General features: G+C 42.0%; 1 protein-coding gene, 1 non-coding gene and 1 pseudogene across 2 annotated transcripts in view; 2 read left to right on the top strand and 1 right to left on the bottom strand.

Moving 5' to 3' along the window:
- Positions 1 to 17045, top strand: part of LOC147976431 (protein FAR1-RELATED SEQUENCE 5-like) — a 42182-nt gene extending 25137 nt beyond the window's left edge. The window contains exons 2-6 of the mRNA XM_087520856.1: positions 13914 to 14173; positions 14447 to 16014; positions 16089 to 16525; positions 16632 to 16693; positions 16779 to 17045. Of these exons, the coding sequence (XP_087376982.1) occupies positions 13914 to 14173; positions 14447 to 16014; positions 16089 to 16525; positions 16632 to 16693; positions 16779 to 17045 (2594 nt within the window). The remainder of the gene's footprint in view (positions 1 to 13913; positions 14174 to 14446; positions 16015 to 16088; positions 16526 to 16631; positions 16694 to 16778) is intronic.
- LOC125555054 (U6 spliceosomal RNA) lies at positions 12217 to 12322 on the bottom strand. The gene has a single exon (XR_007304511.1). It is a non-coding gene; the product is annotated as a U6 spliceosomal RNA (small nuclear RNA).
- A 2005-nt stretch (positions 17046 to 19050) lies between the features above and the next one.
- Positions 19051 to 20327, top strand: LOC125554074 (putative cyclin-dependent kinase F-2; annotated as a pseudogene).
- Positions 20328 to 27059: the final 6732 nt, after the last annotated feature.

A 27059-nucleotide genomic window follows, 5' to 3' on the forward strand; every position in this document is an offset into this window, starting at 1 on the left:
GTAACAATTGATCCAACAGCATAATGATACCAAGCCTCACTATGAATGGCATATTTTCTAATCTTTCTAATCTTCAAGCGCATTTTCTCCATCTTAATCTTGTGATCATCGACGACATCGGCAACATGCAACTCCAATTCCATCTTCTCCCCCTCAATTCTTTTCAATTTTTCCTTCAAATCATCGTTTTCTCTTTCAACTAAATTTAACCTCTCGACAATAGGGTCGGTTGGAATTTCCGGTTCAACTACCTCCTACATACAAATATCTATGTCAACTTAATGGGCATAATTTGTCATAAACACGAAATGCAATGAATAGTTTAAAAAAAGAATATACCACATCCAAATCATAACCCGGACGAGGGTCGACGGGGACAGATATCAAAACCATGCATGGCACTATGTATAACAAACAACGTATGGGTAAGATAATTATACGAGTAACTATATATCCAAATCACATAAACATCAATTTTTTATATAAAACTTCATGAACAAGAGGCTCACCACAAGGTGGTGCCGGCGACGGGACGTTGCGAGCGATCGACGGTGGTTACGACGGAGATTTAGAAGGTACTAAGTAAACCACACCTACATATGCAAACTAAGTGTTATTTTTGACCTCAAATTGCATATAAATCAAATAGTAGCACACATATATAATTCCTCCCAAATTACTAAACTCAAAAATCAATCACTATATAAAGCATTGCACGAGCTAATCTAGCAATGAGAGATGAAAGCAAAAAGTTGCTAACCTTTGTGATCATTTGAATGGATGGGGGCCTTCAAATCTTGACAAATTTTGGGCAAAATGTGTGATGAGCTTGAGAGGAAGAGGGAAAAGAACAGAGAGGAGAGGGGAAAGGGGAAGAACAGAGCGAGCTCGGGTGGACGAAGTTTTATTAATATTGGTATAGCGTAAAACAATATAGCTACAGTGCCTCCCAGTTTAAAAAAACATGTTGACAAAAATGTTTGCCTTTTCAAATTTAAAGTTCAAAAAATATTTGTGTTTTTAAAATGTTTGCAAATTCAAGAAATAATCACAACAATACCTCCTAGTTTTAAAAATTGTTTGTGTTTAAAAAATACTCAGGTTTAAAAAAAGGCAAATATTGTTCTTTAAAACAACATTCGGCTTTGAACTTTTTATTAACAACTTTGCAAAATTTTCATGTTCTAAGATATATTCACATTAAAATAAATTCCTCTCAGTATCTTCCGTGGCTGTGTATTTAATTTAAAATTTCGTGGTGCTAATAAACACCTAGTCCTGTTTAGTCTAGTGGTTACCATTTGAGTGGTCTAGCGTGAGCGGCTGGGTCCATCATGTGGGCATATTTCAAAATTTTGCCAAGTTTAATTAATATAGGTATAGATTAAAACAATATAACTACAATGCCTCCCAAGTAAAAAAACATGTTGACAAAAATGTTTGCCTTTTCAAATTTAAAGTTCAAAAAATATTTGTGTTTTTAAAATGTTTGCAATTTCGAGAAATAATCACAACAATACCTCCTAGTTTTAAAAATTGTTTGTGTTTTAAAAAAATACTCAGGTTTCAGAAAAAAGACAAATATTGTTCTTTAAAAAAAATATTCAGCTTTAAACTTTTTATTAACGAATTTGCAAAATTTTCGCGTTCTAAAATATATTAACTTTAAAATAAATTCCTCTCAGTATCTAGCGTGGCTATGTACTTAATTTAAAATTTTGTGGTGCTAATTAAACACCTAGTATTGTTTAGTCTAGTGATTATCATTTGAGTGGTCAAGTGTGAGCGGCTAGGTTCGATTCCTCGCGTTGCAGTATTTTTTATGAAAATTCTTTTACTGACGCGAGTTGTTTGTACGCTAATGGGCCGACCCAATGCGGCTCTGTGCGCCCTGTGATTTTTTTGGATAGAAATGAAACGCCTGCGACATACGAAGCCTGGGACGTACGAAAATTATGTGGGTCCTATCGTGAACGAAAAAATCTGGAGAAACAATCATTCCTTTAATATTAGGTAGAGATATACTCCCTCCGTCTCAAAATAAGTATCTTAAGCTTAGTATAAATTTGTACTAGAGTTAGTATAAAGTTGAGACACTTATTTTGGGACGGAGGGAGTAGTTTTGAGGTACATATCTTTAGCCATGTTCAATTTGTTTTGCATACAATACTTCATAATAACATATGGGAGTGAAAAAAAATTAGGGGAAAATGAGGACTCATTAAAGAGAAAAGTATACTTTCCGCCCCTCATTTCTTGGTGGAGTCCAGATTTGATCCCTCAACTCTGAAACCGAACAATTTGCACACATCAACAAACTGGACAGGGTTCGTCCCTGGTCTCGGTTTTGACCCGTTTTGATGCTAACCCACCCTGGTTTTGATTGATGCTCACTCAAATTAGCGTGCCTTTTTCAAATCTGTAAGCTTCCTTTTGAAATTCATGTACTTTCTTCAAGTTCGCACACTTTATTCAAGTTTGCGTAATTTTCTCAAATTCATGTAATTTTTTAAATCCGCACACTTTTTAAAAATATGTGAACTTTTTTTAAATCCGTGTACTTTTTTCAAATTAGCGCAATTTTTTCAAATTGGTGCACTTTTCTCAAGTTTATGGTATTTTTTCAAACCCACATACTTTCTTCATATTCGCGTAATTTTTTCCATATCAATGTACTTATTTCAAGTTCGCAAACGTTTTAAAATCTGTGTGATTTTCTTAAGTTTGCGATTTTGTTTAAAATTCCTGAACTTTTCCAAATAAAGGACACGCTTATTATATAAAAAAATATTTGATGGGTTAACCACAAAAAAGAGAATTATGCTAAAAATTATGACAAAAATCAGAAACATCTGACCCTTTATTTAATAAGCTAAACTTTCATAACCATCGATATGGTTTAAGTGAAAAAAAATTACCCACATTTGCCATTATGTAATGTAACTACAATGAAATATGTCTCCACGTTCAATAAGGAAATAACGCTGAAGCAAGCCAATATGCCTTTTCCCCATATTGGAATCTCTAAAAAAACTTATATTTAGGAACGGAGGGAGTACTTACTAGCAGACAAGCTGCTCATCACTAGTAACGCAATAGCTATGACGCGCGGACTAAAGGCACCCGTCGTTGGTTCTCCTGCCATGCTAAGCCTATTAGCCTTACCTCTGATGTGTGCCTACATTCACACTTGTCACTCTGTTTTTGTTTGGAACAATGTATAGGTAAACTTAAGAGCACAAAACATCATAAATGCAAATTTCACTCCATTTTTGATAGAAACTTCATTCCATTTCATCAACAACTACAACAAAGCCTTTAGTCCCAAACAAGTTAGGGTAGGCTAGAGGTGAAACCCATAAGATCTTGCAACCAACTCATGGTTCTGACACATGGATAGCGAGCTTCCATGCACCCCTGTCTATTGCTAGTTCTTTGGTGATACTCTAGTCCTTCAGATCTCTCTTTAGGGACTCCTCCCATATCAAGTTCGGTCTACCCCGACCTCTTCACATTATCAGCACGCTTTAGGTGCCCACTATGACTAGACCGACGTTGCTAGTTGAAGGAAACGGGATCGACCGAAACCTTAACTCTACCCTCCCCCCCCCACCACCACCACCACGGAAGGCAAAGTAAGCTAGGTGCAACACACTACTAAAGGTTCTCATTTGAATGGTAGCTCAGGAAATGACACCTCCCAAATCGGAAGCGATCAACCGAACTAAGATTATTATTTTCGCCAAAAACTATAGCACTTATGAAGTATCTTTAATATCAAGTATCTTTACTAAAATAGTAGCTTGTAGCTTTAGTATTAACTATCATTACTGAAATAGTAGCTAATAACTATAGTATTAAGTATCATTACTAAATAGTACTGTATCTTATAACAATTTTTTTACAATAGCAATTATTATCTCTTGAACTGTGGCTTATAGCAAACTATAGGCATATTTATTCTATAGCAACTAAAACACACCTATATCAAATATTAGCAACTTTAATTAAGTTCATATTACTATAGCAAATAAGTATCGTTACCTGTAAAAACTTACTCAAACATAAAGTATAGCAAACTATGGCAACTAAGACACAAGATATAACAACTAAAAAAAGTTGAACATGCTAACTTTCTCGTCCTCGGAGAGGGTGTCATTGCCGGTCCTAGGAGAGCGCATCACCCTTCTACCCCGATAGGTAACACACACGCTGACATTGTCACCTGCCCTCACATTGTCTCCTGAAAGCACACATGTGTTGAGGCCGCCTGTGCGCTGCCCTACACGACGGTGTCGAATCAACCCGTGGGGACGCACATACCACATTAACACCCCATAATACATCAATGATTTATCTATAATTTTGGTTATGTTCATGCTAATTCATATTATTTATACATAATTTTGGCATAATTTCTTTTTAGGCTACATACTAATCCAATGGTAAGCGTCAGCTGTTGTTTTAATGTTTTTGGTGCAGCAGAAACATCCATTTGGGGGGGGGGGGGTGTAATTTTTTAAAAAGAAATACAATGTTGATACATGTACCATAGGAGACTCTGCACTGTAAGGGCACCTAGAGGGGGCCACTAGGGCTCCATGCAATGGAACCATGCATCCTTGGCCTTGGTTAAATTGGCACCTAGAGCAGCCTATGTACCTCTTCTTTTAATGCAAACTTTTATCAAAGTTTTCTCCACCGCCTTAAATTTTATTTTATTTTGGAGTTATGGGTCTCCGGGAATAAATAAATTGTCCGAGACTCAGAAAACAACACCTAGAAATTGCTTCGTGTGTGTTTTATCTGATGAATTGACTGAACCATCATCTTCTGCAAAATCCCTCATCTACAAAGTGGTCCACTCACCCAAAAAAATCTCTGTAGCCCCCTACTTGAAGATGGTGTTTTATCTGATGAATTTTTATCCAAAGATTTGTTGTCGCTATGTGTGTGTTTTGTCTTTTGTCCTATGGCATTGGTGATCTAGTATGATTGATATGAATTGCATGTAAGTGTTATGCTTTGTGCTAATGTATAAGCATGCATGTATGTTGGATCACACTTGAGGGTTAGTAATGTGTTGCGATGAATATATACATAGGATGGCTGGAGTGATAGATATTATCGCATCTAAGTATATGAGTCAAGCATATAGGATAAAAAAGACTCATCGAACTTAATGCTATGGTTAGGTTTACCTTAACAAATTCTTAGTGCTTGGGGATGCTTACAATGGTTTCAATCATAAGTACATGTTATTCAATGAATTTTTAAGCATCTTAGCATATAAAACCGCATGTGTGTCTATCTATTATTTTATCATAGCCAATGGACTAGGATCAATTCCACACCACCTATCACCACTACTTCCACACTTGCTCTCTTTTATTTTGTTCGCAACTTTAAATTTTAGTACCTGAAGCTTATTTACCTGCACTTCATAATCTTGCACACTGCCTATTTTGCATTGCAAATTATCTTTTTTCCTGCAAATTATCTTTTTTAGAGTCTAGGTAAAGCAAACGCTTGGTGTACGAAAGGTTATATCAGGGCAGATCGAGGCTAAGAGAATAAGGTTCTTACCTTTAGCTCCCTCGGGATATCGATGCTCGATACTTCCACCTCCACATTGGAAAGTGCTACATAGTTCCCTACACTTGGGGATGATCAAGATCTTTTCTAGTGTTGTTTCCAGGAAGCATAGCGCTAGGTTGAATATTCTCTGTGTGTTTTTGAGCATTTGACTGGACTTAAAATCAACTTCCTGAAAAATGAAGTTCTCTATTTTGGGAGGCACTGGTTAAGAAAGACATTGATGCTCAGATTTTTATACCTCATACCTGGGCATCCCTCTGCATTATAGGAAACTTAATAATAGTGATTGGAACCTGTCAAAGAGAAAGTGGGAAAGAAAGCAGCTTCTTGGCAAGGGACTATGCTTTCTATGAGTGGTAAACTAATCTTGACTGAAACTTACTTAGGTAATGTACCTAGATTTATGATAGATGAAAGAATGCTAATTACTACTCCCAAACAAGAATAAGTCATGGCAAACAAATCAATGGTTTGCTCTTATATGATATCACAACGGCAATGGTCCCAGTGATCACAGACAAGAGGCCATTCAGTCCTGACCCATACAACAACGTTGGGTAAGGAATCTGAAAACACAACCACATAGCTGAGAAAAAGTACAAGCACCTAGCAGCAATCAAATCACACCAATACCAAGTAAAATAGAAAAAGAAACGCATCCTGAGTTTCTAGAATAATTTGAAGATCTAACCCGAAGGTTGGGAAGTGACTAGGTTGAGAGATGGAAGCCCTTTTGAGGACGAAAATCTATATACAAAAGAGAGTGATTTTAGGAGGTAGAGGCACGAGTGAATTGGATTGCATGGGGTGTGCATTGTACATGGGCTTAATGCCATGTCTAGACGTGCCATCAAAGTAGGGAAATTAGAAGAAGAAAAAGATAGGCCGATTTTAGTGGATATGGGCTAATGGTCAATTTAGTTCATGCATGATGAAAACAGGCGATACACGTGAACACAAACAACTAGGGATGAAAACACGATTCGAACACCATAAATCAAATAAACCAGAAATATCAGCCAACTAATTCAATTTAGTTCTTTGTTTTCCGGTATAAAAGTATGACCCTGATCAAGTGACACACGTATGGCATGAAGCAATTCTGTCCTGACTTCTTTTATGGCAAGTTTAGTTACCCGTGGCAACTTTCTGTTTGGATTGCAAGTTTCAGTTTTTTTTTGTTTTTTTTCGGATGATAATTTTAGTGTAAAAAATGTCAGGACAGTGTTACTTCGTGTCACACATGTGACACTTAATCATCTGGATAAAAGAATTCACCTCGAACCATAATAGCCCGCAAATAAAAAGTTAACTCATGTCCGAGAAATGGCATGGCAAAGCCTACCTCGCCCTCTAGTTGGACTGAAAGCAGACGAAAATCATCAGCCGCATGCTTGATATAGTATAGTCGGGTCAGCCGCATGCTTGATATAGTATAGCCGGGCCCACACATATGTACATGCACACACAGACCTACTCGGATATGCACACGACAGCCAACTCCAACTTTGGCCAAGCTCATATGTTCTATATCAAACATGGTCCATCCATTTTAATACTCCGTGCTAACCAGACACGCCAAACATGGGAAGTTATCTGAATATAGTGTGTAGTAATCAGAATACCAATGTTTTGAAGAAAAATGCTTCTACAGAATTTGGTAGATCTTGATGATCTTTTGCAGGTAGTGCAGCACATTCTTTGTGCAATGGAAATCTGCTATGTCTAAATAGCTAGCCCCTGTATAAGGAATTATGTATCTTCTTCTTGAGCCACATCATCAAAATTATTTAGCCGTTGGATATACTAAATCAGTCTACAATAGTCATCGGATCTAGTACATGTTAAGGGCAGGCACATGGAGTAACTCACGCCTAGAGATGTGTGTAGTCTAGAGAGAAAACGGCCGCATGCATGCAGCTTACACTTCCGTGCTCCATGGAAAAAAAACGGACGTACGTGCAGGTTTTGCTTAGAGTGGAAATCAAATTATCTTGCTACAAGATGAATCAGAAAGACACTAACTAGGTTGTTTTATACACATTAAGCAGCATTGTCGACTTCTTTTTAACCTTTATAAATCACTATTTTTCTTCTTCCTCATTGATGGCCTCCACCACTCACAGCTGGCGGGCGCTACCACGCACCACCTTGCCGCACCGCTCTCCCCTCAACCTCCTCCCACCGCCGGCAATCCCTTGCATCACCGCCCCTCATAAGATAGATAATGGGGTTGTGTGGCTTCTCCGTAAGATAGATAATGAGGCTATGACTTCCCCATAAGATAGATAGCGGGGCTGCTTCTTCGGTGAGGTGCGGCCTCCCCATCTCGTGCACTCGGGAAGAAGGAAGGAAGAAGGAAAAAGTGTCTGGTGAAAAAGAAATTCAGGTACCTGAGAAATAGTAAAACCGAAGAAAATCAGGTGCATGCTTACACGGACATGCATGCACACATGTAGACCTACTCGGACATGCACACCGCAGCAAACTAGGGGCAACATCCTTTGAATGGAAAGACCAGACGCTAGAGATCTTCAAGTCATTATGAACACCTATTGAAGAGCTTGTTGTAGCTAGGCTATGTGGTAGTAGATCTAACCTAAAGGTTGGGAAGTGACTAGGTTGAGAGATGGAAGCCCTTTTGAGGACGAAAATCTATATACAAAGAGAGTGATTTTAGGAGGCAGAGGCACGAGTGAATTGGATTGCATGGGGTGAGCATTGTACATGGGCTTAATGCCATGTCTAGACGTGCCATCAAAGTAGGGAAATTAGAAGAAAAAGAAGATAGGCCGATTTTAATGGATATGGGCTAATGGTCAATTTAGTTCATGCATGATGAAAACAGGCGATACACGTGAACACAAACAACTAGGGATGAAAACACGATTCAAACACCATAAATCAAATAAACCAGAAATATCAGCCAACTAATACAATCTAGTTCTTTGTTTTTCGGTAGAAAAGTATGATCCTGATAAGTGACACACGTATGGCATGAAGCAATTCTGTCCTGACTTCTTTTATGGCAAGTTTAGTTATCCGTGGCAACTTTCTGTTTGGATTGCAAGTTTCAGTTTTTTTTGATTTTTTTTCGGATGACAACTTTATAGTGTAAAAAAGTCAGGACAGTGTTATTTCATGTCACACATATGACACTTAATCATCTGGATAAAAGAATTCACCTCTAACCATAATAGCCCGCAAATAAAAAGTTAACTCATGTCCGAGAAATGGCACGGCAAAGCCTACCTCGCCCTCTAGTTGGACTGAAAGCAGACAAAAATCATCAGCCGCATGCTTGATATAGTATAGTCGGGTCAGCCGCATGCTTGATATAGTATAGTCAGGCCCACATATATGTACATGCACACACAGACCTACTCGGATATGCACACGACAGCCAATCCAACTTTGGCCAAACCTGTACCTGCAAAAAAAAAACTTTGACTAAACCTGTAGGTAGGGCAACAACATCCTTTGACTCGTAGTGCAAGCTAGCACAACATGCAAGCCATGCAATTGACTCGATTTACTCCGAGTAGAATCAAAATCGGGATAGCATAGCTAACTCCATCGGTTGTGCATGGCTGGTCGATGTAATCCGGGTGGGTTCGTATACACGTACGCAAGCGACAAGGAAACAGGTTATGCATGGTGCCGGTCAATACCCAATACGCGGCCTAGTCGAAAACGAGCTCTCTTATCTCAATATATACATATGCACGAGGGCGCTGGCGGAGGGCTCCGGTGGGCAGGGTATGGCTCCCGCCATACCTTGATTTTTGGCCAAAAAATATTTATGTCTACGTATCTATCATTTTTGTAGTGCCTAGACATCGGTTGAAGCATCGATCGTGGCCAGATGGGGCTCTGCATCGAGCGCCCACTAGTGTATACCTAGAAAAACAGAAAGAAATGAACGGCCGCACACACCGACGCCGCGACGCGAACGCGACCAACTCCCCCCACCCAGACGCGACCAAACCTAGCGCGGCGGCGGCGGCTGGCCAGGTCGCGAGGTCCAGGCGGGCGCGACGACGGGGCAGTCGACGACGTCAGCGGGCTGGGGGCTTGGAGGGCTGCTGCACAGCGGCGCTTGCAGCGGCGGCTCCGGCGGCGCAGCAAGCGGCGGCTCCGGCGACGGCTTCAGCGGCGCGGGGGCTTCACCGGCGGCTTCAGCAGGCGACGGCCACAGTCGGGGTCGGGGATTTTTCTGGTAATCCCTAGGGGCTAGGTCTGAACTCTGAACTTTGTTGGGGCATTGGCGTTTTTTCTTCTGTCAGTTCTTCATGATCTAAAGTTTCTGAATCAGAACTCCAGAACTTCAGATTTGTTTATATTCATTCATGCTAGTATATTGTTATTGCCTGGGTCTTCTAGACGCCATTGAAAGCATCATTATCGGTATGTTTTAGGTTGTTTTCCTATTGAAATATGCCTACATTTTCAGTGTATTTCATTTTGAGTTGTAATGTGTATTGACTCTTTCGATTTGCATCAAAAGAATTATTTCCTTAAGACTTTGCCACACCTTAATTTTTTTCCGTCCTCCGCCTCTGCACGAGGGTGTGTCTAGATCTCAGTCGACTTAAGACTTCGCGAAGTCTAAGTCGATGACATCATCCATCTTTTTTTTTTCATAGCAGCGCCCTCCACCTTTGTAAGCAGCGTATTATTCATGCACGTGTACTGGCCTGTTGCTTTCAATTCTTGTCTTGAGCTGGTCCCGTCTCTCTTTCTCTCTATCTTTTTCTTCTTTTATTTTTTCAATGAACTTGTCTCGCTGCATAGTTTCTTTAGGCTGTTTTTTCTATTTGTTGGGTTTTCTTGTATTTTTATTTGTGATTTTTCTTATTTTGTTGACAAGCCATCGGAGGACCACAAAATATTCGCTCACTTGTACATAGAAGCTGAAGAAAAAGGTAAACAATGGAGAAAAAGCTAGAGGAAAGGATGTACGAGTTGAATCATTCTGTATCATTAAAAAATCATTTATCTAACAAACGAATAAAAAAACAATAGATAGTAAAAAAGAAAACCATGTACACTGTTTTTCTAAATTAAGTTGCGCCCTAACAATGGAAATGCAACAACGTGGGTTAGTCTATGTGTATGTGTGTGTGCGCGCACGCGTAACCGGGTGGTGATACTTTAAAAAATAAGATGTATAAAAAAACTAGAAGACATATTGCACGCATGGTGTATGTGGTGTTTGTATGTACTGATTGCACACAAAAGTTAAGGAATATTTATGAATTTGAAAAATTGCTCATGAATTCAAAAGTTGGTCGCAAATTTGAAGAGAGTTCACAATTTTTAAATTTTGACAAATATTACATGTTTTTTAAAAGATCATAATTTAAATAAAATTCATGTTTTTGTCTTAAAAAATTAAGAACAAAAAATGAAAATAAAAAAAGAAAGAAAACACATGAATATTTATAAATGTTGTGAAAAGGTAACTGAAGACAATCCCCTCTCACCATGAGTTGCAGTTGCGTTGGGAGTCATACAATTGTTGTCGGGTTACAACACTTTTAGTTGCATGTCTAGGGATGGACATGCAATTGGCTGATAAACCACATATCGACCTAGTTGTTGTCACATTATGGGACACGCAGTTGCTGTCGCACTAGGGTCATGCAGTTGCATGTCTCATGTTGGACATGCAACTGGCCGACAACCCCCTACTAGCTCAGTTAGAGTCACATTGAGGGCCATGCAGTTGTAGCCGGGTTTCAACACTTGAATTTGCATCGCCTAGTGATGGACATCAACTGGTCAACAACCCCCCTACTAGCCCATTTGCAGTCACGTTGGGGGCATGCGGTTGCAATTGGGTTCCAACACTTGCAGTTGCATGTCTAGTGATGGACATGCAACTAGTCGAGAACTCCCCTACTAGCCTAGTTGCAACCGCATTGGGGTCCATGCAGTTGCATGTCCAGTGATTGGCATGCAACTGGCCGATAACCCCCTACTAGCTCAGTTGCAGTCGCCTTGGGGGCCATGTAGTTGAGTCCGGTCCCAACACTTGTAGTTCCATGACTAGTGATGGACATGCAACTGGACGATAACCCCCTACTAGCCGAGTTGCAGATGCCTTGAGGGGCATGCGGTCACTGTCATGTTTCAATGCTTGTAATTGTGTGTCTTGTGATGGACATGCAACTGGCCGACAACCCCCCTCCCTACTAGCCTGGATGCAGTCAGATTGGGGCCATGCAGTTGCAATCTGGTTCACACTTGCAGTTGCATGTGTAGTGATGGACATGCAATTGGTCAACAACCCCTACTAGTCTAGTTGAAGTCGGGTTGGAGGCATGCAGTTGTGATCCGGTTCTAATACTTGTAGTTATATGTCTAGTGATGGGCATGCAACTAGCCGACAACCCCCTAACTAGCCTAGTTGCAGTCGCGTTGGGGCCACGCACATGCAGTTTGGTTCCAATACTTGCAGTTGCATGTCTGGTGATGGACATGCAATTGGCCGACATCCCCTACTAGTCTAGTTACAGTCGCCTTGGGGGGCATGCAGTTGCAGTCCAATTCCAACACTTGCAGTTGCGTGTATAGTGATGAACATGCAACTAGCCGACACCCCCCTACTAGTCCAAATATCTTTTTCTTTCTTTCCAAATTTGCGTGTGTCATCCTTACACAGGGGCCATATTAAACTTCTCTATATTGTTTCAATTTTATCACATGTCCCCGAGGAGACAACAATATCCTTTTCAGTTTGACTAAAAGATAATAAAAGAAAGAGGTAATAGTGTATACAAAGACAAACATGAACATAAAAACAAATACACACGACGACACGTGAACTTAGTGTCTAGAATGCATGGCTACCGAATCAACCGAGATATCACTAATTCTCCATCTACGAGAAGATGACAAAATAAAAAATGGTTTTACATAAAATGGAGAAAACTATCACAAAAAAGAAAAAAATGCGAAGAAAATAAAAGGAACATATAAATGGAATAAAAATAAGAATAAGCGAAAACGGAATATAAAAGGGAACAAAATAAATGAATATGAAAAATAGGGAAGATGAATTGACAACAGTAACGAACAAAAACGAATATTTTAAAAAATATCATGTCAAACGATATGAACAAAACAAATTAAAAAAAGTGTATGGAGGAAGGATATACCCCCAGCCCCCTAACTCCTTGCAGTCAAACAACCCCGGTTTACTACAAAAGGAAGTCAACAACAAATAAAGGGAAAAATGCAAAAATGGAAGGAACACAAGGCAAAAAAAAACTTTGGACCCGTCCAGCACGCCCCAACCAACAACAGGCCCGACAGAAAAAAAAAAGAATCTAAAAGAACAAAAAAGAAAGAGCCCAAGCCGAAAAGAAACAGAAAAAAAGTGAGCTGGTCACACGCCTTAGCATGTCGAAATGAGAAAACTCACAATCCAATGTGATTCTTAAAGCAAGTAACACAGACGGTTGATGACTTTGTGAAGTCTAAGTCGTTTGAGATTTAACAGTACTGAAACTTAAAAAATGCAAAATGCGTGTCAAAATGTCCATTCTAAAAGAAATGAGATCTTCCATTTTTTATAAAATAAGAAATTAAAAAATAAAAATAGAAATACAAGTGAAAACATTTTTATACAAATAAAATGATAAATAAAACACTAAAATACAAAAGGAAAAAGGAAATATAAAAAAGAAAAAGGTACGTGTATACACACAGTGAGCTGCACTAATGTGATTCGTACTATACACTCAAGCCCAACATCAAAAAAGAAAAATACAAAATGTTCGCATGGGTGACCTATGAGTGAGAAAATAAAAAAATAAAAAAGAGAATTTGGAAAGGACCTCAAGCCGCAGCCCACGGCTAGATACAGAAGCAAAGCCCCTGAAGGTACACTCTGCCCAGTGGACAAAGCCCAGTATGTTTTTGGACGAGAGGAATACCTACCTCAGCCACAAATCACAGATCAATCAAATTGTATAAAAAAACTCGTCGACTGAGACATACCGGTTGCAAACCTCATCCTTTGCAACCCGGACGTCATCTGCTGCCACGTGTATAGCTGGACAATTGCACGGCGTCCTCAATTTTGTCCAAGCGATACGCAGCTCGGCTCCAATCGCCGCATGCATGCGTATGGCTCGGCTCCAAAACTGAACCTGTACGTGCGATATTGGCTCCCATAGTTACGTGATTGCTTCCGATCAGATCATAACCCCGATCAGATGCGTAGCTGCAGCCTTGTCCGCCTCCAATCCTCCATCAATCCAATCGAGAATTTCTGATGGCTGAGCGACCGGAACGGTGTCCTCCAGGCGATGCGACTAGCCGCCAGTTCCCTGGCCCGACGCTCACTGCAGCAGGAGGAACGATAGCCATGTCCGTCGGCCGTCGAAACACGCCCTCTCCCTTGCATGACGGGATCGGGCTGGAAGGACAGCCACGGCCGCCACTGGCCGTGCTGCCGCAATCTGAAGCAGAGCTGTCGTCGAGAAGGTCGGGAGTGGCCATGCCGGAATCTCACACCGTCGCCTGGAACGACGACCATGGTGGTTCTACCTCTGGCTTGCACCATGTAAACCTTGTTGATGACAACAGTCGCTGCTCCAAATTGTACCGTCCGTCATATACGATGTCAGAAGCCACGACATGCACCATGGACTTGCCGCCGCCACAAGTCATGTAAGGAGGAGGCCAGCAAGATGACGCAGTTACGGATGGTCGTGGAGAAAATGGAGAGCAAACAATTCAGGTACGGCGATCTCTCGGCTCAAATTCAAGCGAAATTTATCTTTTCACATCGCATTGTGGTAATAGAAAATTTAACTTTGAACTATGTGTACTGCAGGTTTCTGAAGTTGGAAAAATGTTTGAGTCAGAGAAAGACGCCTATGACATGTATAACACATATGCTGGCAAAGTTGGATTTATTATTAGAAAGAACCAGACAAAGCGTCGACATGATGGTACTATATATCAAAAAAGAATTGTTTGCAGTAACCAAGGCCATCGAGAAACCGAGTCGTCGAAGGACACTACAAGGACGGATTGCAATGCTCGTATTCAGTTCAGTGTTAGCAGAGAGGGGATTTGGACGGTGCAAAAGGTTGTAACCGATCATAATCATTATCTTGCTAGTCCCAATAAGGTGCACAAACTGAGGTCCCAACGACGTGTTATAGAAGCAGACAGACATCTAATTGGCCAGATACGGGAAGCCGGAATGAAGCCATCCCAGGTGTATGACTTCATGGTAGCGTTTTACGGAGGACCAGACAAAGTGCCATTCGCAAAGATGGACTGCAATAACGAGATTGGTCGTGAGCGCAAAAAGTACTTAGAATCAAATGATTCACAAACACTTCTAGAATACTTGAAAAATAAGCAGAGAGAGGATCCAACATTTTTTTATGCCATTCAAGTAGATGAGAAAGATGGTCGGATTGCTAATTTCTTTTGGGAAAACGGACAGTCTATCATGGATTACGCATGTTTGGGAGATGCTATATCATTTGACACTACGTTTCAAACTAATAAGTTTGAAATGCCTTTTGCTCCAATCCTAGGAACCAACCATCACAAGCAGACTATAATTTTTGGGGCAGCGTTGTTATATAATGAGACCATTGAGTCATTTGTTTGGTTGTTTGAAACCTTTCTAACAGCAATGTCAGGTAAGCATCCAAGCACAATTTTCACTGATCAGGATGCGGCCATGGCAGGAGCAGTTGCATATGTGTTTCGAAATACAAGTCATCAACTTTGTCTATGGCACATTTATCTTAATGCTGCTAAACATCTTGGACATGTAATTCATGAGCATCCTGAGAAGTTTCTACCTGATTTTAAGAGATGTGTCTATGAAGATAGATCAGAGTATAAGTTCAACAAGAAGTGGCATGAATTGTTGGATCGGTACAACCTCCAGGACAACGAATGGATGGCAAAGTTATATGAGTTGAGGGAAAAGTGGGCTGCTGTCTATCGTGACTCGTTTACAGCTGATATGAACTCGACTCAAAGGAGTGAAGGTATGAATAATGTCTTCAAGCAAAGATTTCGTAGGAGACTTGGTCTCTCCGAACTCCTTGTAGAATGTGAGAAGGTTTCTCATAGTCTTCGGGAAAATGAGTTGGATGCAGATTTTAGTTCGCGTCGAAAGAACCCGATTACTTACTCATCTAAGTTACCTTTGCTGAAGACCGCATCCGAATCATATACAAGGAGGATGTATTCAGAGTTCGAGGAAGAATTTACAGGACAATTTTCGATGTCTTGTAAATTGTTACAAACTGAGGGGTCAGTGTTAAGATACATGGTTACACATATGAATAGTGAGTATGGAACAAAAGTTATATTCAATACTGCGGATACTACCATTACATGTTGTTGCAGAAAGTATGAATCCATAGGTATGTATGCTTTATTTAATTTCCAATATACTAGTTTCTAATACAAATTGATGAAATATAGTATCCGTATTTTACAAGTATATTGTGCAAGCATGCTTTTAAAGTTTTTAGTGTGAATGATGTTTTCATTTTGCCATCACAATATATACTAAAAAGATGGACAAAATATGCAAAGAGAGGATATTATGTTGAAAAACTAGGAACTGAGGAGGAAAGTTTGAAAACGCATGATGCACGTGTCTCACGGAAGGCCACGTCCGTTGCATTGAAGTGTACCCGATTAAAGGAACTTCTTATTGATTTCGAGAAAGTTATAGATAAGTTTGACGTACAAGCAGATAACTCTCTCAGCAAGATGGAGGAAAAATCAAATGAGGTTCCGCTAGTTTCGACTGACCTTTCTACCGACACACTAAAAGGTACAATATCAATTAGAGTTCCTCCGGTGGTAAAAGGTGCAAAGACTAAACGGTCAAAACTCTCCTTTGAGAAGAAGAAAGGGAAGAAAAAGAATAGTACTAAAAAGAAAGATACTGATCCTACACATTCTAGCAAGCCTTTTCTATTATATACTTTTATAGTTAGTGTTTAATTTATCTTTCAACTCTTGTCTGAAAATAGGAGAAGATCCAAAAAATGCAGTACGAAATAGGGATGAAGGCATTCATCCACATGAATTGATGGTAAAACATATGACTTGGACTCAGTATTCACTTTTCATATTTTCCTTACATATTTATATGAACAATTTTAAATTATATGACACAGGATGTTGGGACTGGTAGCATTGACGTTTCTAGTACAGTGCCAAACTTTCGAAATGATGTGTATGGGCAGTCTTCGTCCATGGCTGCTCCGTTGATCCAAGGTGGATTTACTAATGCCGCAATTCCAACCTTTGCAAATGATGCGTACGGGCAACCTTCAGCTATGTACGCTCGTTTCATCCAAGGCGAATTCATAAGTCTTTTGCTTGGAGTTCATCAGGATGCCACAATGTCCTCGTCTGCTAAAAAGTTACATTTTGATGAATAGTATTTGGCGCAACATATAAGGAGTATGATCTTTTTTATGTAATCTGGTGCACCATGAATTTTAATTGATGTACTGCAGCACACTGGATTTTGTCTTCATTTACAATGTTTGAGTATTGTGCCAGTTGCAAGGTTTGATGAGTTTGTACGCCTATTTTCTAAAGAAGTTATAGAATTTATGAACTGATGTATTAGAATACAAGTACTTTCCAATTGCCTGTCTAAATGGTTGTCAGATTTCATACTAAAAAATGAGTCTCACACTGAAGTTTAGGCCTACTCAAGGACAGTAGAAAAAAATAGCACCTTCGCTACAGTATATAGCAAATCAAAGAAACATGGAGAAATATTCAGATTTTTTTAAACACATCCAGCAAAATGAAGATTTTATATTATCCATATGAATTTGATAGCAAAAGATACATTGTATACTAATTAGTACATTGTCAGGGAGAGCAATCAGCTATAGGTTGGTACAATAGTTGTCATGAATTCAACATCAAATTTGCAAGATTTGACATTCCTAGTCTAAGTATACTCCATCAGCAACCATTGCGTCTTCTTCAACAGTTTTCTCAGCAGCTGTGTTGTTCCAGCAGTATACTTGAGGGTCTTCGGATAGAAGAACGACGGTGGAGTGTGGCTGTTGCGTGAGTAGGTGGCCTCCTGTTTGCTCTTCATTCCCTCATGTTGATGCCTAACACAACTTTGCATTTCGGTTAAGATTCTGGGCATCTTGCACCTGTACAAGGCATCATCCTTGTTCGAAGCACCAATGTTGTGCAACGCCATCTTGACTGGAGCTCTCTCAGCAGCAATCCAATTGACTCTAGTCTTGTACAGACAGTAAATAAGATTCAATTTCCTTGCCCTCCACTTCTTCGGATTGTAGCAAAGAGATACAACTACCTGGATTAATCACAAGTCCAAGACCCTGCATTAGCAATTATCCATACAAGGCTGACAAAACAATTCAGTACATGTAAATCATCATGTCAAAAAGGAGGCACATGATTACACTATCAATTGATATGGCATCAGCCGGTAAATCAACAATCCATACGACACATGTGTAGGATGACGGACAAAATCATGCCTACAAATTATGAATGGTTCACAATTCTAAATTGATTGGCTAATTAGGTACTCCATCTCTTTTCTTTTCAGACTTGAAGAGATTTATTGATCATTAATCGGGATTAGAATCAAACTACAAAGCATCAGCTACAATTTTTGGAACAAAGTTTATCTAAGGGAATCTACGTCTACTACTACTAGGTTGCTTGGCATAAAGATGTACCAAAGCACTGCACGGAAGGAGGAGAGCTGGCCGGGAAAATTACATCTTGCGTACGCGAGTTTGGGCCACGGGCGGCCTTGGCGGATGCGACTCCAGGGACCGGCGGGGGCAACTCCCAGCGGTGGCCCGGAGTCAAGGCAACTCCCGGCGGCGGCGATGCGATTCCCAATGGCGGGCGCGGAAGCGAATCCCGGCGGCGGCGGCGGCGATGCGATTCCCAGTGGCGGGCGCGGAAGCGAATCCCGGCGGCGGCGGCGGCGGCGGATCGGCTATGTGCGCAGAGTCTAGGAGTCGGGATCGAATGCTCTGTTCTGTGCGAATCGAGCCGCTGTAGAGGGAAGGAGCCGAGCCGCGCGAGTCGAGGGCGGCGCTGGTGTGCCGATTGGAGCCGAGCTGCGTATCACTTGGACAAAATTGAGGACGCCGTGCGATTGTCCAGCTGTACACGTGGCAGCAGATGACGTCCGGATTGCAAAGGATGAGGTTTGCAACCGGTATGCATGGATTCTTTTTCCCTAATTCTCAGTCGACTGAGAATTAGCACAACCGTACGCACGATCCATACAGAGAAATGTTTATCTAGCTAGATCTCAACCCTAGCTTCCTTCCCCCTTTCCTCGATCGTCTGCTTCCACCTCCGATCCATTGCGCAGCGCACCCCGGCAACCAGTCGACGAGAAGCGAGAAGCAGTCCAGCTCGAGCGCCATGGCTGTCGGCAAGCGACCAGCTGCCGGCCACGGGACGGATCAAGAACCAGAAATCTCCTGCTGCAAGAGGAGGCGCGTCCGCATCGGCACCACCGCGGCCTTCGAGTTCGATGACATGCCCTGCCTCGGCGAGGGCAGCTTCGGCGCCGTCCTCAAGGCGCGCCACCGCGTCACGGGCAAGACCGTCGCCATCAAGGTCCTCCGCTTCAACGGCGATCTTGCCGCCGCCAACAAAGAGATCCAGGACGAGGCCGGCTTCCTCGAGGCCTGCAGCCCGAACCCTTACGTCGTCGGCTCCCATGGCCTCTTCCGCGACCCTGAGACCTACAACCTCTGCCTCGCCATGGACTACGTCGGCCCCAACCTCCACGCTTTCCTGTCGAGAGGCCGCCGCTGCCAGAGGCCATAGTGAAAGCCTACATGTGGCAGCTCCTCACCGGCGCCAACAAGATGCACGGCAAGGACCGCATCGTCCACCGAGATATCAAGCCGCAAAACATCCTGGTCGGGGAAGGAGGGAAGATCCTCAAGTTGTGCGACCTCGGGCTGGCCATGTCCTTGAAGACCGCGAGGAAGCCTTACGACTATGCCGGCACCATGCCCTACATGGCGCCGGAGATGCTCCTGGGGAAGCCGGACTACGACGCGGGCGTCGACGTGTGGTCGCTGGGATGCGTCATGGCCGAGCTGCTCACCGGCGAGACGCTGTTCAAGGCCGACAAAAAGGACGACAGGACCTCCCAGCTCTCGGCCATCTTCCGCGTCCTCGGCTTCCCGGACGAGACGACGTGGCCCGAGTTCGCCGCGGCCGAGGTGCCGCGAGTGTTCTACAACGCACAGCAGCACAACACGCTGGGAAACCTCTTCCCCCGGGAGACCTTGTCCCACGACGGGTTCCAAGTCTTGAAAGGGCTTCTCGAGTGCAACCCAGCTAGGCGGCTGACGACGGCCGCCGCGCTCCAGCTCCCGTGGTTCGCGCCCAAGCTCCCCACCCCCACCGACGACGTGTCAAAGTCGTTGCCGCCAGTAAGGAACGTTCTGCGGATCAAGATCGTCCCGGCGGGGACACTCAAGAAGAAGAACGTGCTGCGGATCAAGTTCACTGCGGCGGCGGCACCCAAAAAGAAGAACCTGCGGCGGATCAAGGTCATCCCACCGGCGACGCCAGGAACGAAGGAGAGCCTGCTGCAGCGGATCAAGGTCATCCCACCGGCGACACCACAGATGAAGAACGTGCTCAGAATACCACTTGCGATGTGGAACAAGGCCATGTAGTGTAGCTAGCTAGATGCTTGCTAGCATATGTGCTTCACGGTGCAAATCGAAGCATGAAGAACTCCACGTACGGTTGTCTTTCCGCTGACCTTTTGTAACCTTGCACTCCTTGTTATTTTGGAAAGGGCTTGTCGTCACCCTTCTCCATCTAGCAATGTAATTTCTTGGAGATAATGTACCTCGAACTGATCATGTTGTAAATCGGTCATGTTTAATATATATCATCATCACCATTGCCCTTGTATATATGTTCTTTTGTTTATCTAGCAGAGAGTTGCGAGGGCATCATCCTGAGTGCATAGATTGTTCTAAGTACTTACGTACTTTTTTTACCATGTAGATTTTTTTTAGGACACCATGTAGATATTTTTAATCCTATTTACTGTCTTCCTTGCATAATACATGACATTTTGGATATTGATACATTTCTATATAAGATATATCAATTTTCCTAATTCACATCTAGATGTTTTTTAAGGATGTCACATTAAGCTTCCACAAATATATAATGCAGCAACAAGAAACAAAAAAAAAACTAAAACAAAAAATAGACTACAAACAGAGTGGACATCAGCTTAGATGTGACATAGACATAACTATGTCATATCTATATGTCTCCTAGACAGACCCAAAATATATCACTATGTCGTTAATATTACCAAAATGAATTGTGAATTTTTTTCTGAAAATTCAAATCACGTTGATTCATATTATTTTTCTTAATAGGCTATTATTTGGTGCTGATTTTTTTAATAATACATTTTTTCATTAATTCGAGAAATAATATGCGGTTTTGAAAATTTTCAAAAAATAATACACTGCCGGCTTAGGTGAAGCCGATTGGATCCAGTCGGACATGGCGAAGCCGATTGGGGTCCAGTCGGCATTGCCAAAGCCGACAGCTGCATGCAACCATATTTTGCTCTATAATTTTATCCCACGTCCCTCCACGCACAAGCAAGAACCCACACAGCACCGACATCAACCGCGTCCGGACATAGACGCCTGATATCCGTAAGCTCCTGGGGGGGGGGGGGGGGCATAAGTACTGAAGAAATACGTAGTCCCAATTGATATTGACAAGAATAAATATGAAGAGACATACCCGGAAGCTATGGCTGCAACACGAAGCCTGATGTGGGACCCTGTTGTTGTGGGTGTGCTTGGTCGTCAGCTGCTCTGCTAGACATGGACGTGGCTGATGTCGGTGTTGTGTGGGTGCTTGCTGGTGCATGGAGGGACGCGGCTGGTACTTTACTTGTGCATGGAGGGACGCGGGAGAGGGTGGGAGGATAAAATTACAGTGCAAAATATGGTCGCATGCAGCCGTCGGCACTAATTGGTTTCAGCGAAACCGATTAGTAGTTGTCGGCTTTGGCAATGCCCACTGGATCCTAATCGGCTTACCCAAAGCCGACTAGATCCTATTCGGTTTCGCCGTGTCCGACTGGATCCAATCGGCTTCACCTAAGTCGAGGGTGTATTATTTTTGAAATTTTTCAAAACCACATATTATTTCTCAAATTAATGAAAAAATGTAATATTTTAAAAAATAGCATATTCGGTCAGGCATTGAACTACGAGGACTAACAAAAACTTCAATAGAGAGGGGTACATGCGTACTACATGCAATTAGCATTTCGCAAAAAAAGGATAAAACGTGCAATAATGAACAACACCGCTAGAAGTGTAGTCTACCAAGGTCAAGGGCAAGTATAAAGTGTCCAACCACATGTTCACACACAATGGAAAATTAAATCTGAAAAATAAAAATATTTAAATTTTAAAAAATAAAAATATTTTAAAAATAATCTTTGAGGTGCTTCTGTATATTCATGAACAAAAAGGATTGTTATTTCTATAGAGAAAAGTGTTAGTGCTCTATTTAGGCAAATGGTTACGTGTTACAATTATTATCTTTCCATTGGGCGAAAATTGACCGGTTTTACATGAATAGTATGAAGAAGAAAGAGGACTTGGCTATTTGGCCAGTTTTAGTTTGACCCAAGATGTTATTCATAGCTATGATAAGTGCATGCAAAACATGTTTTATTGTACGAAGTAAATGAATGGGCAATGGTTACTATTTCATCTTCATTGAAAGAAACAAATATTTCAGTAAGGTGTAATGAGACAAGTATGTGAATTCCTACAAAGAATTATCGTAGAAACTTTTTTTCCGAATGATGGTAACAGATCAGCAGTCGATAGTTTTGAAGTGACTAGGAAACATGCCCGTGCGTTGCAACGGGAGAAAACAGCCCTCACACGCCCTTACCCACTGATCATGGCTAAAGACCTCACCCACATGCCCATAACATAATAAACATGACTAATACCTCATCCTCAGGTCCACATCCTCCATTTCAATATAACACCAAACACATGTTTCCGCTTGTCGTCTTTGCCGCCCTCGTTGCCGGTTAACAAAATGAAGTAAAATAAAGCATCATGTGGGCATATTTCAAGAATTCACCCAAGTTTTATTAATATTGGTATAGATTAAAACAATATAGCTACAGTGCCTCCCAGTTTAAAAAACATGTTGACAAAAATGTTTGCCTTTTCAAATTTAAAGTTCAAAAAATATTTGTGTTTTTAAAATGTTTGCAAATTCAAGAAATAATCACAACAATATCTCCTAGTTTTAAAAATTGTTTGTGTTTTAAAAAATACTCAGGTTTAAAAAAAGACAAATATTGTTCTTTAAAACAATATTCGGCTTTGAACTTTTTCTTAACAACTTTGCAAAAATTTCACGTTCTAAAATATATTCACATTAAAATAAATTCCTCTCAGTATCTGCCGTGGCTGTGTACTTAATTTAAAATTTCATGGTGCTAATTAAACACCTAGTCCTGTTTAGTCTAGTGGTTATCATTTGAGTGGTCTAGCGTGAGCGGCTGGGTTCATCATGTGGGCATATTTCAAAATTTTGCCAAGTTTTATTAATATTGGTACAGATTAAAACAATATAGCTACAATGTCTTCCAGTTAAAAAAACATGTTGACAAAAATGTTTGCCTTTTCAAATTTGAAGTTCAAAAAATAATTATGTTTTTAAAATGTTTGCAATTTTGAGAAATAATCACAACAATACCTCCTAGTTTTAAAAATTGTTTATGTTTTAAAAAAATACTCAGGTTTCAGAAAAAAGACAAATATTGTTCTTTAAAAAAATATTCAGCTTTAAACTTTTTATTAACAACTTTGCAAAATTTTCGCGTTCTAAAATATATTAACTTTAAAACTAAATTCCTCTCAGTATCTAGCGTGGCTATGTACTTAATTTAAAATTTCATGGTGCAAATTAAACACCTAGTCTTGTTTAATCTAGTGATTAGAGCATCTCTACTAGGGCCCCCAAGAAGCCTCCCGAAGCCACTTTTTAGGTGCCGGCGGGCAAAAAACGCCCCACTCATGCCCCCAAGTGCTCGTTTTTCGCCGGCAAAAATAAAAAATAGCGTCGGCTGCCCCATGCAACACCCAGCGCGCCGGAGGGCTCCTGGGGGGCCTAATTTCGCCGTTTTAGGCGCTGGCCCACCTGCCAGCGTCTCCCTCCTGTCCCCTCACTTTCCTCACTGGCCCACCCACCCACGTGCTTCCTCCTCTCTTTCTCCCTCCACGCACACACACAGACACGGCATGGAAGCCCTTCGCTCCCGTCCCCACTGCCTGGCACGTCGCTCTGCTCTCGTGTCCGTCGCCGGAGGGCCGCCCATGCCCAGCCGCCCGGCCGCCTCAGCCTCGCCGCCCTGCGGCCCGCTCCTCCTCCGCCTCTACTTCCTGCGCGGCGGCTCCCGCAAGTGGCTCTCCGGCCTGCTCCAGAACGCCGGCTGCCTGCTCCTCCTCGTGCCGCTCGGCTTCTCCTACTCCTTCCGCCGCCGGCGCGGCCCCCGCCAAGGCGACGACGCCACGGCCAGCAGCGGCGCCTTCCTCATGATGCCCCGCCTCCTGGCCGCGTCCGCCGTCGTCGACCTCATGACCGGCGCCGACAACTTCCTCTACGCATACAGCCAGGCCTACCTCCCGGTGTCCACCTCCTCCATCCTCATCTCCATGCAACTGGCCTTCACGGCCGCCTTCGCGTTGTTGCTCGTGCGCCAGCGCTTCACGGGCTCCACGGTCAACGCGATCTCCGTCGAGACCTGCATGAGCTCGCGCCGGAGGGCCGCGCCGCTCGTCGTAGCCGAGACCTTGCGGGACACCGGGGTGCAGGGGCGACGGACACGGAGGACACGTAGAGGGGCCACGGCGGCGGCCCGGCTCGCGTCCGTCACGACGCTCTGCAGCTCGAGCTGCTTGCCGGCAACGGTGCGTACTGCGTCGCCAAGTATGGCCAGAAGTGGGTGCGCCCGCGTGCCGGCTCTGCCCGCTCGCCGCCTCACCCGGCCGGCCTCGCTGCGCTGCCTGCTCCTCTCGCCGCGCTGCCTACTTGCCGCCGGGCTACCTTGCTCCTCTCGCTCACCTGGGTACGTGCGCTGGGGGGGGGGGGCAACGACTGGATATTCTTTCACCCCCGGGCTAAAGTTCTCGCCGGCAGCCCCCCCAGGAGGCAAAAAAAATGCCTCCTAGGAGGCTCAACGGCTGGAGATGCTCTTATCATTTGAGTGGTCTAGCATGAGCGGCTAGGTTCGATTCCTCGCGTTGCGGTATTTTTTTATGAAAATTCTTTTACTGACGCGAGTTGTTTGTACGCTAATGGGCCGATCCAATGCGGCTATGTGCGCCCTGTGATTTTTTTGGACAGAAAAGAAACGCCTGCGACGTATGAAGCCTGGGACGTACGAAAATTATGTGGGTCCCACCATGAACGAAAAAAAATTGGAGAAATAATCATTCCTTTAATATTAGGTAGAGATATACTCCCTCCGTCTCAAAATGAGTGTCTTGAGCTTAGTATAAATTTATACTAGAGCTAGTATAGAGTTGAGACACTTATTTTAGAACGGAGGGAGTAGTTTTGAGGTACACATCTTTAGCCATGTTCAATTTGTTTTGCATACAATACTTCATAATAACATATGGGAGTGAAAAAAATTAGGGGAAAATGAGGACTCATTAAAGAGAAAAGTATACTTTCCGTACCTCATTTTTTGGGGGAGTCTAGATTTGATCCCCCAACTCTGAAACCGAACAATTAGAACCCATCAACGAATTGGACAGGGTTCGTCCTTGGTCTCGGTTTTGACCCATTTTGGTGCTAACTCACCCTGGTTTTGACTGATGCTCACTCAAATTAGCGTGCCTTTTTCAAATCTGTAAGCTTCCTTTTGAAATTCATGTACTTTCTTCAAGTTCACACACTTTATTCAAGTTTGCGTAATTTTCTCAAATTCATGTAATTTTTTAAATCCGCACACTTTTTAAAAATATGTGAACTTTTTTTAAATCTGTTTACAGTGCGATTTTTTCAAATTGGTGCACTTTTCTCAAGTTTATGGAATTTTTTCAAACCCACATACTTTCTTCATATTCGCGTAATTTTTTCCATATCAATGTACTTATTTCAAGTTCGCAGACATTTTGAAATCTGCGTGATTTTCTTAAGTTTGCGATTTTTTTTAAAATTCCTGAACTTTTCCAAATAAAGGACGCGCTTATTATATATAAAAAAAATATTTGAGGGGTTAACCAGAAAAAAGAGAATTATGCTAAAAATTACGACAAAAATCAGAAACATCCAACCCTTTATTTAATGAGCTAAACTTTCATAACCATCGATATGGTTTAAGTGAGAAAAAAATTACCCACCTTTGCCATTATGTAATGTAACTACAATGAAATATGTCTCCACGTTCAATAAGGAAATAACGCTGAAGCAAGCCAATATGCCTTTTCCCCCATATTGAAATCTCTAAAAAAATCTTATATTTAGGAACGGAGGGAGTATTTACTAGCAGACAAGCTGCTCATCACTAATAACGCAATAGCTATGACGCGTGGACTAAAGGCACCCGTCGTTGGTTCTCGTGCCATGCTAAGCCTACTGGCCTTACCTCTGATGTGCGCCTACATTCACACTTGTCACTCTGTTTTTGTTTGGAACAATGTGTAGGTAAACTTAAGAGCACAAAACAACATAAATGCAAATTTCACTCTATTTTATCAAAACTACACAGATAAAAACTTCATTCCATTTCATCAACAACTACAACAAAGCCTTTAGTCCCAAACAAGTTGGGGTAGGCTAGAGGTGAAACCCATAAGATCTCGTAACCAACTCATGATTCTGACACATGGATAGCGAGCTTCCATGCACCCCTCTCTATTGCTAGTTCTTTGGTGATATTCTAGTCCTTCAGATGTCTCTTTAGGGACTTCTTCCATATCAAGTTCAGTCTACCCTGACCTCTCTTCACATTATCAGCACGCTTTAGGCACCCACTATGACTAGACCGATGTTGCTAGTTGAAGGAAAAGGGATCGACCGAAACCTTAACTCTACCCTCCCCCCACCACCACTGAAGGCAAAGAGATAAGCTAGGTGCAACACGCAACTAAAGGTTCTCATTTGAATGGTAGCTCAGGAAATGACACCTCCCAAATCGGAAGCGATCAACCGAACAAAGATTATTATTTTCGCCAAAAACTGTAGCACTTATGAATATCTTTAATATCAAGTATCTTTACTAAAATAGTAGCTTATAGCTTTAGTGTTAACTATCATTACTGAAATAGTAGGTAATAACTATAGTATTAAGTATCATTACTAAATAGTAGTGTATCTTA

Source organism: Triticum urartu, chromosome 4A, assembly GCF_056163025.1.
Source record: "Triticum urartu cultivar PI428250 chromosome 4A, HENAU_Tu73, whole genome shotgun sequence".
In the NCBI taxonomy this organism is placed as follows: domain Eukaryota; kingdom Viridiplantae; phylum Streptophyta; class Magnoliopsida; order Poales; family Poaceae; genus Triticum; species Triticum urartu.